The sequence below is a fragment of the Myotis yumanensis genome, unplaced genomic scaffold (genome assembly GCF_028538775.1).
Source record: "Myotis yumanensis isolate MYYU_CA2020_CCGP unplaced genomic scaffold, mMyoYum1.0.hap1 SCAF_5, whole genome shotgun sequence".
In the NCBI taxonomy this organism is placed as follows: domain Eukaryota; kingdom Metazoa; phylum Chordata; class Mammalia; order Chiroptera; family Vespertilionidae; genus Myotis; species Myotis yumanensis.
This window is the reverse complement of record NW_027223756.1, coordinates 28,020,647-28,036,453: the sequence shown is the minus strand read 5'-3', so window position 1 is coordinate 28,036,453 and position 15,807 is coordinate 28,020,647. Positions and strand designations below refer to the sequence as shown.

General features: G+C 51.8%; 1 protein-coding gene across 27 annotated transcripts in view; it reads left to right on the top strand.

The window, feature by feature from the left end:
* Nucleotides 1-15,380, top strand: part of LOC139010384 (protocadherin gamma-C4) — a 162,199-nt gene extending 146,819 nt beyond the window's left edge. For all 27 annotated transcript variants that reach the window (XM_070414758.1, XM_070414754.1, XM_070414756.1 and 24 more), the window contains 3 exons: nt 1,277-1,335; nt 7,864-7,952; nt 13,330-15,380. In XM_070414758.1, coding sequence (XP_070270859.1) covers nt 1,277-1,335; nt 7,864-7,952; nt 13,330-13,556 — 375 coding nt within the window. In that variant the 3' untranslated portion in view covers nt 13,557-15,380. The remainder of the gene's footprint in view (nt 1-1,276; nt 1,336-7,863; nt 7,953-13,329) is intronic.
* The last annotated feature ends 427 nt before the right edge of the window (nt 15,381-15,807 follow it).

Here is a 15,807-nt window from a genome sequence, read left to right as displayed (position 1 = left end):
AAGTGGAGAAAGGTCTTCTGGGGCTCCTTATCCCAGAGCGGCCCTAACGGAACAAAGGTGGACCCGCGTCCTTTTGCAGGTTTTGAATTTCGCCCAGCTCCTCTCCTCCGATCTGTCAGGGTACCTGTGTCTCCGTGTAGATTCTGCTGTCTCTACAGATACGGCGCTGAGGGTGGGCAGCCCCAGACGGTGCTGGTGACTCCTGTTGCACCTGGGAGGCTATGTTTCTGGGCTCTGCTCACATCACTGCCACCTGTGAGGCTCCGAGTGAGTCATGTGGCAGCCATGGGTCTTCCTTCTCCCCAGTGTCACCAGAGATGCTCACACCTCCTTCTCCGCTCCTGGGAGTGAGTGTGAGAATTAATTACTGGCACACCCAAGAAGGGTGAGGAGAAAGCTCAGGAGTGTGTGTGATGGGATAACACACCCCCGGGGAAAGGCTCGGAGAGAGGTGGCTGGCCAGAGTCCCACGCTTCCTCCAGGTGGCGGATGGCTCCAGATCGGCCCCTCGGGAGCCCTGGAGACTTGGTTGGCTCTGCTTGGAGGCTGTGGGAGCTTGATCTCTGCTGGGCTCCATCCAGCAGTTTCTGTCCCAGACAGAGGAGCCTTGTTCTCTCCTCCTTAGACACAGTCATTGTCTGGCACCGAGTTATGGGGGCGAGCGGTGTCCTGGGGCTTGGATGCCCTGCAAAGGCCCCGCCTGGCATGACTCCTAAATTAATAATGTATTTAGCTGTGGGAAGGGACCCTTGATTGCCAAGGGCCTGGAAGAGGCGTCCCTCTGAGTGTGTTACGGCACAACCTGGCACGAAAAGGGTTACCCAGGCAGCAGCCATCTTGCTGCAGCGGAAGCTTTGTTCCCAGCTGAGGAGCTGAATAAATCTTTCTGGGGCTGGCAGGGTTCTCATCGGCCACATTTGGGGGCCTCCTCTGCACCCCTCCCCTCGGTTCTGGGTACTGCGGAAGACACTTTAGCCCCGGAGTCTCAGCTCAGAAGTCTGAGTCTGGGGGCCAGGGAGGAAGGGGCGGTTTCTTTAGCAAAGGGATCCGGCTTGCTCACTGTGGTCAGATAAATGTTTTTATCTGTCTCCGTACCCCCTGAAACCTGAGGTATATTTTATCTCTGAGATGAGTCTACATCCCCCCCACCCCCCATCTGACACCAGTTTCTTCTCTGTGTGCACTCCCCTCTCTGCCTCGGGCCCATCCCCTGGGGTCGGTAACATTCAGACTTCTCCAGGGTACTCAGCCCCGTTTCCCTCTGTTTTCTCCACAGCAAGCCCCACCCAACACGGACTGGCGTTTCTCTCAGGCCCAGAGACCCGGCACCAGCGGGTAGGTGACTGCCTCTCCAGCCCACCCTCTTCTCTGCGGCATTTTCTCAGTGATGACGTGAGAGGGGATGGGGGAGGGCTCAGCATTTGCTAGGAATGGCTTCTTCCCTCAGTTCCAGATTTCAGGGAGGTTCTGGTGTCCTGGAGGCTCTTACACAGACCCCAGAGGGAATAGGCTATTTTGGAAGCTCAGGTCATGCGCTCATCCCCTCTCTTCTCCCGCCACAGGAAACCTGTCCTATCTCCTGGGGGCTCCGTGGGACCACAAGGTGGTTTTAAGGTGGTCTCCGGGTAGGGGAGGGAGCTTATTAACCCATCTACTGCCTACATCCCCCCACTCTGGATTGAGCTGGGCTCCATCCTGACCTGGGGTTCAGGCCGAGAAACCTGGGGCAGGAGGAGGAGAGGAGGAGCCTGCAGGAAAGAGCAGAGGAGGAGAGGGAGGTCAGGCAGCTGTGGGGGAAGGGAGACAGCACAGCTGGAGGTGAGGCTGAGGAGGGAGAGATCTAGGGCAGGTCTTCCTGGCCCTGACCCTCCTCCAGGCCTCCCCCCTCCCCCCCCCCCCATTCTAGGTTCTACCCTCTCAGTCCGCAGGCCTTTTGTCTCTGCCACTCTCTTATCTCTGCACCTGCCCCTCAGTCTCTGTCAGTTTACATTCTCGGCCTCTCCCTTTTTCTTGGTCTCCATCTCAGTTCCTGTATTTATTGCTGTCTCTGTTCCTACCATTGTATCTACTGGCGTTGGTCTGTGCCTCACACCACGCCTGCCATGGCTAGGTGCTCAATAAATGTGGAATCAATGAATCAATGTGACTTTCCAGTCGCAGTCAGTTTCTCCTTTTCTCTCTGTCTCTGCCTCCCTGTCTCCATCCTTGATCTCTGTTCTGTCTCTCCCTCTTTCATCCGTTGCTAGTGTCCTTGTGTTCCTCTGTCTCCAGTTGTTGTTCCTCCATCCCTCACTATTTCTGCTGTCCTCTCTGTGCTCAGCCTCTGTGTCTCTGTCTCTCTCTACATGTCTCTGTAACTGTTGTCGGTCCTTTTCTGCCTCACTGAGTCTCTTTCTCTGTTTCTCTTTATTTATCTCTCTCTGTCTCTATTTTTTCTCCTGTCTTTTGCTCAGTGTCTCTGCCTGTCTCTCATTTCTTTGGACTTGTGGGCAAGCCAGCACACACATCGTCCCCACCTCTCTCCCTCCCCAGGCCCCTCACACACAGAGCCTTTGATCAGTGCTTTCCAACACACACCCTCCCATCTAGGCTGCCCCAGCTGCTCATTTCAATCTGGTATGAATTCCTGCTGAGACAGGAACCCCCTGTGGGTGGGGGAGGAGGGAAATTTCAGCAGAAAGACCTTCAGTTGGTCTGAGGGGAGTGAGTGGGCTCTGGGCCAGGCCTCCCTATTGGAAGTCAGGAGCCTGGAGGAGTCCAAGGATCCCTGGAGGGAGAGGCAGGCAGAGCTTAATCTGCCTTCCTGCCTCCTCGATGGTCAGACTCTTGCTGCCCACAGTTTCTCAGATGCTACAGATACTGAGCCCTCACTGCCACAGGAATCCAGGAGACCTTGGTGTAGGATGGAGACTCCAGCTCCTGGGCAAGTGCAGTCCTGCCACTGGTATTAGGATCTCCAGGCACTTCCTAGAAGGCCCCTAGAAGGCAACAAACCAGATCCTTTGGACTGCGCTTGCCCTGTCCTGAACCCAACTGTCTCCTTCCTCCCCACTGGCCTTGCCAGCCTTCTCATCCATTAGGTCATTCATGTATTCATTTAAAAAATATTTATTGAGCATCTACCATGAGCCAGTCCCTGTGCTAAACACTGGCCTATAATAGTGAACAAGCAGACATGATTCTTGAACTCATAGGCTTTCATGCCAGCAGAGAAGACAGAAAATTGACAGCAAATCACACGCAAAAATGTCTAGTTTCAAATCATAGCAAGTTCTGAAAAGAAGAGGGTAATGTGAGTGTAGTGGTGGAGGGGGTAGAGAAGGCCTCCAGGAGGAAGTGACATGTGAGCTGAGGTGATGAGAAAGAAGTACAGAGCAATTTGTGTCCCCTTCCCCCACCCCCCTCACGACATATACTAGCCAGGGCAGAAGTCATTGCTGAACCTGGAGGTCCCACCAATCGCTCTGGGTTGCACACCTTACCCCTGCCTCAAGTCCCTTTTCATCAAATGAGAGACTGGGTGGCCTGACATACATGCGGGAGCTCTTGGGGAGATGGAGAAGGCTCAGGAGTTCTCCCAGCCTTAACTTGAGCCAGATGGGGATGGGACAAACAGTTCTGATCCAGCTCCAAATGGCCGATGAAATAAGCGTTAGGGGCCCAGTCCAGCAACTGCAACTTCCCTTCTTCATTCAATAAATAGTAAGACCGACTGTAGGCCAGGTAGTGTCCTAGGTATAAAAAGACATACTCCCTGTTCTCAGGAGTTTACAGTATTGAGGGAGACAAATACTAACCAAATAATCACACACACACACACACACACACACACACACATATATGGTTGCAGTTCTCATAAGTGCTATGAAGAGCAGTGCCTCGTAGTGAGAGCATAACTTAGGGATCTGACCTGGTCAGGGAGCAGGAGGATGTCCAGGAGGAAAGGAGGCTGTGTGGGATCTGAAGGATGAATATGAATTAACCAGCTGCAGGAAAGAGTTAAGAACATTCCAGGTAGAGGGAAGAGCATATGCGAAGGCCCTGTGGTGATCAACAGCATGACAGGGGGTGTTTCCTGTGCAGCCATCCTGATGAGTAAATTGGAGTTCGGGCATGAGGAAGGGAGATTGCTTATTCAGTCCAACCCTGGTTCCAGCCCTCCACTGCCTTTCTGCCCCATTTCCTTCCCCACCACCCTGGCTACTGGCCACCAGGTTGAAAATAGGGCTCATGTTGAGTTCCTCAGTAAACCTGGTTCAAGTTCAAGCCAGCACTGGGTCTCATTGCCTAGACAAAGGGGGGAAAGACCCAAGTTCTGCAGTTCTTGCTTGCCAGGCACTCCTCCTCTCCACCTTTTGGCTTCTGACCCCAACAGCTGTTGTCTGGAGGTCTGAATCCTGCAAGCCAGTTTCCCCTTCTCAGGCTGTAACCACGCCCCGCCTTGCAGCTGTTCCCAGCCTCTGCACAGAGGAGACCATCCCCACTCAGCTTCCCCTCTCCCCACTCTGTTCTCTTTAATGGTTTCCCACTACCCTTCCCTCCTGCCCACCCTCCTCTGAGAGACACCATCCCTGCTCTCATTCAACAAATTAGCAATCGTTTTTAAAATAATTCATGCTCATTATGGAAACACGAGAAATAGAGAACAAAGTTTCAAAGAAAAAGTACTCATAATTTCACAACCCAGGGAAAACACCACTAACATTTTTTTAACATGAAAAATTTTAAATCTATACAAAAGTAGAGAGAATAATAAAATGAATTGTTTATGAATTTGTTCACAGAATACTGAGAACTTTCATTCCCAGTTCCTGGTATATTTCTCACCATTTTGTCTCTTTATAGTAATTAAAATCATACTGTTCGTTTATTTTTGGGGGGGGGAGGGTCTTTGCAATATATCACAAAAAAATCCCAAAGTCTATAAAAAATTCTTGAAAATTCATTTAATTGTTGCATAATAGCCCCAGATATAGGATGGGGGAAAATAGGTGTATAGTTGTGAGTATGTGAAACACAGAGTTTACTCTTGTATTATTATTTATTAGTTATTGTATTTTTTCCATATGAACAACTGTAAACCTACTTTTCCCCAACCCTGTATATGTATATTTTTAAATGCTGATAGGTTTTTACTGCACTGAAAAAATATATATGCATTTATATTTTATCATTTAAATCCAGGCTGTTGTCAAGAGTGACTTCCCCAGGTTTCTTCTTTTGTAGAGCCTGTTTCAGGAAGCATTTTCTCAAAGCCCAGCCTCTGGGCTGCTCCCCACACACACCCAGCACACCCGGATACAGGCTCCTTAGGGCGAGCACTGTATCTATCATCTCTTAAGTCCCAGGGCCTGTCACAGGCCCTGACACATAGTGGGTGCTTGGGAAATGATCAATTAGATGTAGTCTCTCTCCTCCACTTTTATTTTTCATTGTTTTCCAAATTCTGGAGTCCCCTCTACCTACTGCCGGGGGTCCAGGCCTCCCTGCTGAAGCCCAGTGTGTTATTGGAGTCCCTTAGGACTATTTCAGTTGCAGCTCTGACAGTTACCAGCTGTGTGACTTTGGGAAAGTTTCTCAACTTCTCAGAGCCCTGATTTCATCTGCTGGAAAAGAGGGAAGAGGGATAATCATAACACTTAATGCACGTGGTTCTGAGGCTGAAATAGATGAATATATATATATATATATATATATATATATATATATCTCCCAGTCAGCCCAATGTCCAGAAATAGGAAGCTGTCAGCAAATGGTTCAGAAAGCAGTCTCTCTCACTTCATTCATCTCCTTTAAAGAGCTGGCAGCCTGCCCAGGTGCTTGGCCTCCAACCTTCGACGGTTTCCCTAGAATCTTCCATCCCACCCTCCTTCCACTCACCTTTATTCCCTCAACACCACTACCCACCTCCACAGGGCATCCTCCTAACCTGGTATCTGACCCTATTGTCTACCTCACAGCCCCAAAGCTCTTCTCCTGGCTGTCCCCACCATCTGCTGTCCTCACTCTGTCCCCATTAGGCCCTTCACCTAGGCCTGAGCCCGCCAGCCTCAACCCTGCGCCCTCAGGCAGGCCCACAGCAGCTCTGTCAGGCTTGAGTCAGGACTTCTGGAGGCAGAGGTGGCTGAGGCCCTATCACTGGGCTCTTGTCCTCCCAGAGGTAACCCAACCCTCAGTCCTCTCACAGGAGCAAGAGTGCTCTTTAAATACTTAAATCCAATCATGTCAACCCCCTTTTAAACCCCTCAGTGGCTTCCCAGAGCTCTTAGGATTTGACTAAAATCTTTAGCATCCGCTCTGCAGGCCCAGCCCCTGATACACCTCCCCTGGCAGGACCACACTGGCTTTCCTTTAGTCCTTTAAACTCACCAAGCTTCTCCCACCTCAGGGATGTCACTCCCTTTGCCTGGAAAGCTCTCTCCACAACACCACACCTTCTCCTAGATGACTTCATTTGACCCCTCAATTTTTTACTTTGAAATGTTTCAAACCTATCGAAAAGTTGAAAGAATAGAATGATGAACACCTGAATACTCTTTTTACCTAGATGCATTATTTGATACTATTTTAAGGTTATTATTATTTTTTAATGCAAACATATCCCATTAAAATTTCAGAGAAAAGGCTAAACTGCTTAACTCAGTAAAAATGTTTTTTGCAATTGTTCAAATGAATACAATGCTTCCAAAATGCTCTTTGGAAATTCTTGTAAATTTCCTTGCTTGCTTCTTTGCTCTACTGCCTTTGTTAATATTTTGCGCACGCGCACACACACACACACACACACACACACACTCATGCCTTCAGGTCTCCCCTCTCCTGTTGCCAAATCCTCACAGTGACCTAACACTCTCCATGACCTTCTCCAATCCATTCAGGCAACAAATATTTACTGAGAACTAGGAGTGCCTGATGTTGCCAAGGGTCCCCTAATAGACTGTGTGTGTGTCAGGGTGCTTCCCCCCTTTCCTCAAAAATGGAAATGATTTAATCCTTGAAAATTCAAAAAAAGCTGGAAATAGTCACTTATGGGAAACACCCAAGTTGGGAGAATTCCTTAGGGCTCTTTTATGGGTTGGCATTTTTAACAATTGTGAGTCACTCCTTGCTTTTCTCAACACTGGGAGCATCTAAAGGTCTTAATTGGGTGCTGCAGTAGGAAGCACGAGACAGCCTTGCATTCAGAGCTGGAGCTGGTGGGCTTAGGGGTCCCCCTGACAATCTGTTTATTTTACCAAGGCAGAGGTTGGGAACGGGCATTCCAGAGAACTGTATCTTCCCAGGCTTTGCTGTGAGAGAGCTTGAGGAAGTAGGGAAGTGCCTCCTTGGAAAAAGTGATAGCAGAATATCTGAGAGAGGCTGGGGGGCGTTCTTATAAAATAGGAAGGGCGTGTCCTTATGTGCCCTGGATTTTATCCTGAGGGTTTAGCAAGCCTCCCTGCTCCAGGGAGTTCTCCCTCCCCACCCCCTTCTCCCTAGGTTCTCACCCCTTTCTCTGGCTCCCATATCTCACCTTCACTGCCCTGGGGAGAGGCCTATCTCCCTCATGGTGACAGGAAGCACTGCTCTCTCATGGGGGGCGGGGAGCAAGTCACAGTTTATCCTGTCTAAGGGCCCCAGTGTCTGAGACATGCCTGAGACAGTGGAGAGCTGTTTGGAGGACTGACAAATGCTGGGGGGGGGGGGGGGGGGGGGTCTGGCTTCTGAAGGATTATAGAAATTACCCACTACCTTGCTGAAAGGGAGGGGGTCCTGGGGATTGGGGGGATAGGGTACTGGATTTGGGAGCCCTGGAAGAGGACAGGAAGGGTATGAGCTAGGCTGGCCTGGGACACTGTGCTCACCATCCCACTCTCTCTCCAGCTCCCAAAATGGCGATGAAACCGGCACCTGGCCCAACAACCAGTTTGACACAGAGATGCTGCAAGCCATGATTTTGGCTTCTGCCAGCGGTGAGTTGTGTGTGTGTGTGTGTGTGTGTGTGTGTGTGAAGATGGGATGGGAGACCTGGGGCTCTGGGCATCCCACAGCCACATGCTTTGACACTGGCTATCACCCTGCAGGATTTCTCTGGGTCTTTCTGCTGGTTCTAAGGGATTCATCACCCCAAAACATGAAGCCAGGCTGAGGAACAGCTGAGGGATTGGGTCCTGGGTTGCCACAGGGGAGTGAACAAGGAAAGGTCCATCGAGGAGATGTGGGGAGTGGTGCTTGTGAGTCTGAAGGGAAGAGCATCAGTCTGATCCCAGCTCTGCCACTTACCATCTTTGTGACTTTGACCGATTTACTTAATCTCTCTACACCTCAGTTTCCTCAGCCAAGAAAATGGGGCAGAGACCTCAGAGGGCTGTCCTGAGGACTAAATGAGATGATACCACAAAGCACGAAGTACTAGGTCTGGCACATAGGCCCTCAATCCATGGATGTGGGGGAGGGGTGTTCCCAGCAGAGAGAACAGACTCCGGATATGTGAGACCCCTTCTCTATTTTTGCTTACCCACCCTCAGAGCAGGATTTTTGTTTTCCCACGAGGCTAAGGCTAGCAAAGAACTTCACATGCAATAGAGATTCCGTTGACGGTTATTGTCCCTGAAAAGTCACAAGGGTCCTGAACAGGGGAAGTAGAATGATATCATTGAAGAGCACAGGCTTTGGAGGCAGGTCAACATGGATCCAAATTCTGGCACCCCTGTGCAACTGTGAGTCCTCGGGCAAGTTACTAACCCCCTCTGGGCCTCAGTTTCACTGACTCTAAAAGGGCCACAGTAATAACAGCTCTCATTGTGGTGTGATAGAGGACCTAATATAAGACCTCAGCACAGAATTAACAGAGAGTAAGGACACAAGATAGAGTGGCCAAGACCGGTTAATTATTATCTTTATTGATCCATAGGAGTGGATAGAAGGCCGAATTAGAATAGTGCCCATTAATAAGGACTAGCTTCTGGAGCAGCACATCTGGGCTTCTATGGAGGATGGTGGGGGATTAAGGCACTGGCCTTCAGTAGTCACTGAGAGCCCTGCCCTCCAGCATGGAGGGCTGGTGGGTAGAGAAGCAGGTCAAATCAGAACAATAATCGCCATAACCACACCCCTCTGCCAGGCACATGCCAGACAAACTCTATGGGCCTCATGTCCGTGAACCCTCTCAGCAGCTCTGCGAGGCAGGTCTGATTACTTCCATCTGACAGACAAGAGACTAGGAAGTCACTTGTCCACTAACCTGGCCCGACTCCCAAGTTGATGTTCTCTCTGCTCCAGTGACCCTGTCTGCCTTGAGATCCAGCCTCTGTTTCCCTTTTAGCTGAGTAAGTCGAGGCTGAATTCTCACTGCCCTGTATTATTCTCCAAGATTAGGGTTGCCAGGTAGAAAGAAGATGATCAATCAGTTAAATTTTGACTTCGGGTAAACAACAAATAATATTTTAGCATAAGTAGGTCCCAAACATTAGTATTGGGACATACAGCACTAAAAAAATTGCTTGTTGTTGACCTGAAATTCATATGAACTGGGTACCCTGTGTTTTTACTTGCTAAGTCTGGCAAGCTTCCTCCAGATGTCTGTGAGGCCGAGTGGGGCCAGGACTGTGGTTAGGAAGGGGAAAGTGGCAAAGGCGACCGGCATTCCGGATGGAGTGGAGCTCGGCCCAGAGAGGCCAGATGCTGAGTTTGAAAGAGGGAGGCAGCTGGGTCTGGGGAGAGGCCAAGTCGGGTTCTTGAGGGAAGTAAACAGGCAGTCAGGTATATTTAGCTCTTGTGGCCTTGAGTCCTAAGGCCAGGAAGCAGGCTTTTTAGCCTAAATCCACATTTTAAAAACAGAAATGGAGTATTTATGGCCCCAAACCCTCTCAGAAGGTCCCCTGGGTCATTGCAGGCCGGCCTCCCTCTCAGGGCTCCCCGCCTCTGGCCCACACAGGGCCTGACCTGAGTGTAAGCCTGGGCTCTGGGGAACAGACCCTGAGGGTGGAGGTGGCAGGGTCAGGCCCTACTCTCACTTTCACACCCGCTTCCCTGCCCTGGAGCCAGAGAGGTTCCTGGAGTCCAGCCCAGCCAGGCCTGTGGGGCTGCTGAGGGGGAGTAAGAGGGAGAGAGTAAGTACACTTGGGAGGCTTCTTAAATAAACATTTCAGGGAGGAGGTGTGCTCTCAAGGAGCCTGCGGTCTGCAGTTCAACTGGCTGAGGTCTCCCTTGACCAGGCCTCCTGGACTGCCCTAGAGTTGCTGCCCCAGCCCTGGGGTGAAGGGCAGGAGGCAAGGGGAGGTTATGGTGCCTGGAGCTGTTTCCCCAGGCGAGGCTGGACTAGAGAGGAGGCCAGCACCGCTTCCCCCTCTTCCAAACCAGAGGACACCCAGGTTCTTTTTGCTGCTCTTCAAAGTCTGTTTCTCTTGGACGAGGGAAGATGCTGGTCCCTGCCCAGCGTGGCTCTTGCAGGGGTAGAGAGAGGGGCCATTGGAGAATTCATTCTACAGGTCAGAGCCTGCCCCCCAACTTCTTCCCCACAGATTTACAGACAGGGAAACTGGGGCCTGACTCAAGCAGGGCCTGGTCACGGTCACACAGCTCCTTAGTGGCAGAGCTGACCAGACAGAAGTGAAGTGGCAGCCTCTTTCTAGGAACATTCTTCTCCCTTCGGGTCCAGCTCACCTCCACTGCGCCCCACAGGGCCTGGGCCAACATCAGGCCTGTGCTTCTGGGAAGGGAGGCGGCAGGAGCTGGCTTAGTCATTTGCACCCAACCTGGTGCTCCTCAGAGATCTTGGGTGCCTGTAGGGTGTGGGTGGGCCTGGCTTCCAGTTACCCAGCCAAGCCTTTCCTTTATTTCTGTTTCTCTTTCTCTTCCCACTGTTTCCCCCAAGTCCTGTCTCAATATCGCTCTCACTCTCTCTCGCTCTTCTGAGTTCTGAAGTCTCCCCTCTGGCCCTTAAATCACTCTTGAATCCTGGCTCTTAAAGCCGGATCTGGTCCCCTCCCCCATCCCCTCTGTTCCCAGGCTGGAGGAGGGCACGTGGGAGGGGAGGGGGCGGGCAGTCAAGGTCCCGATACCCTCCTGGAGTGAATTAGGGGAAACCCAGAAATGTTAGCGTGATGAAAGGCCTGGGGGAGGAAAAGGGAAGTGGCAGCTGCTCCCTCCCTCCCAGCCCGTCCTCCCCGCCCCCTGAAGGCCCTTTGATCGGGGGATTGGGGACTTGAATTGAAACCTGAGCGCTGGAGTGAGGAGGCGGAGAGACCCAGGCTCATCCCTCCTTTCCTTCTCTTATGCCCCTCCCCGCCTTGTGCCGTTCTTTGAAATATTTCCCTATTTCTCAATCCCTGGTTGGTGTCCCAGGATTACTCAGCCTCTCCAGCTTTAGTCACCCACTCTACCCACTCCTTGGGTCCCCGGGGTGGGGGCCGAAGGAGGCTGAGAGGAAAGCTCTCCTCAGCCTGGCTGGGGCTGGGCCGGGCATTCCAGGGGCTTTAACCTGCCCACTGCCAGGGGACTCCAATACCCTTGTGAACTCAGCCATCAGAACGCCTGGCTCCTTCCCCCTTACACACACACACACACACACACACACACACTCAGCAATGACACACTGTGATGGCAACAGCAGCCAACATTGCACATGTACCAGGTGCCTGGGCACTGGATAAGCACTGTCTCCTTTAAGCCTCACAAAAGACCACTTCCCCACCTTCAACGTGAAAACAAATCACCTTGTTAAAATGCAGATCCAGAGAGTCTGCATTTCTTTTTCTTTTTTCTTTTTGTGTTTTTATTGATTTCAGAGAGGAAGGTTAGAGAGGAAGGGAGAGGGTTAGAGAAAGAGAAACATCAATGATGAGAGAGACTCATTGATTGGCTACTTCCTGCACACTCTACGCTGGGGATAGAGCCCACAACCTGGGCATGTGCCCTGACCGGCAATCGAACCATGACTTCCTGGTTCATAGGTCGGTGCTCAACCACTGAGCCATGCTGGCTGGGCATGAGAGTCTGCATTTCTAACAAGCTCCCAGGTGATGATGAGCCAGGGCCAGCATTTGTACTTCCCTGGAAGCCTGTGTCTCCTGTACAGCGGAGAGTTGGGCAGGGCATTGGCTCTGACACCATGAGCCTGTCTGGTCCCAGGATCATCTACTCAGCCTCATAGAAGACTGCTCATGCCTATCTTCTGTCCCCTCCTTTACCCTGCGAGGAGTGTGGAGGGCCATGCTGCTGCTGCTGGTGATACTCTACATACACTTACATACACTTAGTCCTCACCCCTGCTCTAACCTGTGCTGGCTGGGGTGGCTGTGGCCTAGTCTTTTACCTTCTGAGCCTTGCTTTCCTGATCTGTGAAGTAGGGATAACACCACACACCTCACTAGCTTGCTGCGCTGAGGTCAGGAGCCATCACCATGCACATGCACCATCTAGCAAAGTGCTTGGCACAGAGTAGGCGGCAGTCACTATTCTGAAATGAATGCCTGGAAGAGCACCCCCTCCTGACTGATAACAGAACCACTAACTGCCTACTCTGTGCCAGGCCCTGGTTGGAGGAGGAAAGGATGCACAAACCATAGTTGAAGGTCCCCAGGAGCCCAGAGTCTAGTGTGGAAACAGAGAGGCTCCCTTGAGAAGGGCCAGGACAGGATTTGAGAGCCACCTGGGCGCTGAGAGAAGGAACAGCTAGCATACTTTAAACCCTTACCTTAAGGGAATAGGTTAAAAGAGCTCAGAATCAAAGTTAGCCTGTTAGTCCAGAGCCCCTTACCTCTACCCCATGTGGTAGAGATGGTCTTCCCAGTGGTCAGGGCTGGGTACCTTGCAGGCATTCATTAACTGCTTGTACTGTTAAGAGTAGCGGTTGGGCCCTAACCGGTTTGGCTCAGTGGATAGAGCGTCAGCCTGCGGACTGAAAGGTCCCAGGTTCGATTCCGGTTAAGGGCATGTACCTTGGTTGCAGGCACATCCCCAGAGGGAGGTGTGCAGGAGGCAGCTGACTCTCATGATGTTTCTAACTCTCTATCCTTCTCTCTTCCTCTCTGTAAAAAAAAATCAATAAAGCCCTCGCCAGTTTGGCTCACTGGATAGAGCATGGGCCTGGTGACTGAAGAGTCCTGGGTTCGATTCCGGTCAAGGACATGTACCTTGGTTGCAGGCACATCCCCAGTAGGGGGTGTGCAGGAGGCAGCTGATCGATGCTTCTCTCTCATCGATGTTTCTAACTCTCTATCCCTCTCCCTTCCTCTCTGTAAAAAATCAATAAAATATGTTTTTAAAAAATCAATAAAAATATATATTTTTAAAAAAGAGTGGCAGTTGGGACCCATGGTTTAGCCCCTGACTTTCCTGTCTCTGCAGAAGCCGCTGATGGGAGCTCCACCCTGGGAGCAGGCGCTGGCACCATGGGCTTGAGCGCCCGCTACGGGCCCCAGTTCACCCTGCAGCATGTGCCCGACTACCGCCAGAATGTCTACATCCCTGGCAGCAACGCCACACTGACCAACGCAGCGGGCAAACGGGATGGCAAGACCCCGGCAGGTGGCAATGGCAACAAGAAGAAGTCTGGCAAGAAGGAGAAGAAGTAATGTGGAGGCCAGGCCTGGAGCCACTGGGCCGCCTCTCCCCAACCAGCCCAGCCTCTCCCTACCTGGATCCAGGACTGGGATTTTCAGGGCTCACCCCCAGGATCCTGGTGGGGCCCAGGCCATGCTCCCCTTGGGAAACAGAAACAAGTGCCCAGTCAACACCACCCTTTCTGTCCCCAGGGGATTGAATATGCAAAGGGAGTTCTGCTGGGAACCCCCATCCAATCAATTGCTGTGCCCATGGGGATAGGGGGGTTAGTGTAGACATCATTTATCACACCTGCTTTAGTTACAGCTGAACTCCTCCATCTTCCAAATTCAATCAGGCCCAAGCGTCCCCTGCCTCCCTCCTACCTATGCCACCCCAGCCCACTCTTTTCACAGCTCCTCTCTTTTGAGTAAGGTGGTTGGGGTGCTGAGGTACCTGGTGACCTAAAAAGGCTCAAATTCTGAAGAGTTGAAAGGGCATCGTGACCTCTTGGCCTCTCCTTCAATTCTGAAACTCCCCCCAAAGCATGGTTTGGTGCCAGTCCCTTCACCTCCTCCCAGAGCCCAAGTCCAAGCTCAAGTTTTGGGAGACATGGTCACCATTCCATGGTAGTGATGCTTGCTGGATTTAGGGAGGGCATTTTGCTACCATGCCTCTTCCCAATGCTCTAGGGACCAGTTTTTGTTTTGTTTTGTTTTTCATTGTTTGATGTTTCCACTGCATGCTGTGACTGCCCCCTCCCCAAACAAGAGACTCCATTGCATGTTCCAGGATCGTATATGGTGGTAAGGTAAAGAGGGAAGGGTGTGTATGTGGATGGAGGGAGGGAGGGTGGATAAATCTTGACCCATTAGTTAACAGGGTCTTGCAGGAGGCTCAGTATGTTCCCAGGGTACTGACCAGATCCCCAAATTCCAGCCATAAACCAAGCACCAGGCTGAGCCCTCATCTACCACATACATACAAGGCTCCACCCAAGCAGCCAGCTTTGGGCTGAGCTACCAGTTTAAATGGATTTAAACTGGCATTGCAGTCCAAGGAAGGTCTGAGCAGGTTTGGGACCGGGTTCCCTGGAGAGGTCAGAGGGGCTCTGTGGGTGCTGGGTACTCCAGAGGTGCCCCTAGTGGAACATCAGTGTGTCCCCTCCCTCCTACCCCAGCAGGAAAGGAGGGCCAGCTAGGCCATTTTTGGTCCCTGGGTTGAGGAGGCAAGGGATTAGAGTAAGGACCAAGTGGACAGAAATTCTCAGCCCAGGATCAGGCTTCTCCACGGGGCGCCTGCATTCCCCAAGCCTTGGTCCTTCACCTTGCCAGGTGCCATTTCTTCTCTGTGAAGGCCACTGCCCAGGCCCTCAGTCCACCCCCTAGTGGCCAGAGCCTGGTTCAAGTCCCCAGTGCCTCCTTGTGCATAAACCTTCCTCCGCCCACCCACTTCTGCCTCCCCCTCCCCAGTCCCGTTCATTGAGCGGGGCTGTGCTAGAACCCCACCCTCGTCCTTACAGTAGTGTAGAGACCCCCTGCCTCCCTCTTTGGCTGGTGTAGAATAGCCAATAGTGTAGTGCGGTGTGCTTTTCCGTGATGGCGAGTGGGCAGCGGGCGGCGGGCTCCGCGCAGCCGTCTGTCCTTGAATCTGCCTGCGGTGGCCCGTGCTGTGTTTTGTGCTGTGTCCACGCACTGCGGCGACCCCCTCCCTGGTACTGACTCCTATAAGCGCTTCTCTTTGCATAGTCACGTAGCTCCCCATCCCTTTCCTGTGTCTCACGCAAGTTTTATACTCTAATATTTATATGGCTTTTTTTTCTTTGAAAAAAAATAATAAAAAGGTTTCTTCTGAAAGGCTGAACGTTTCTGTGTAAGCGACGGAGGCTCCTGACAAGTTTGGGTGACGGGATGAGCTGAGGAGTGCACGCTGGAAGCCTGCGATCGGGAGGCGATTATGGTGTTTGCATCTGGGTTTTGTGTCATTACCACGAGTCTGTGTGACTGTCAAATGTGGCTGTTTATGCTTGCAACACCCGTGTGCATATGTAATAGTGTGCGATTGACTGTAACGCTGCGGGTGGATCTGTAGACCGTGTGCGCAGTCGGCTTGCGGGTCCACGGTGGGGGAGGGGGTATTTGAGCGTGGCGTGTCAGTGTGCAATTGAGCGTGCCGTTGTCTCCGTTACGGGTCTAAGCTCCAGTCTCCAGGCAGAAGAGGAGACCCGCGCGCGGGGGCGGAAGCTGGTTGGCGCCTGGCAAACTGCGCAGGAGAGGGGGCGGG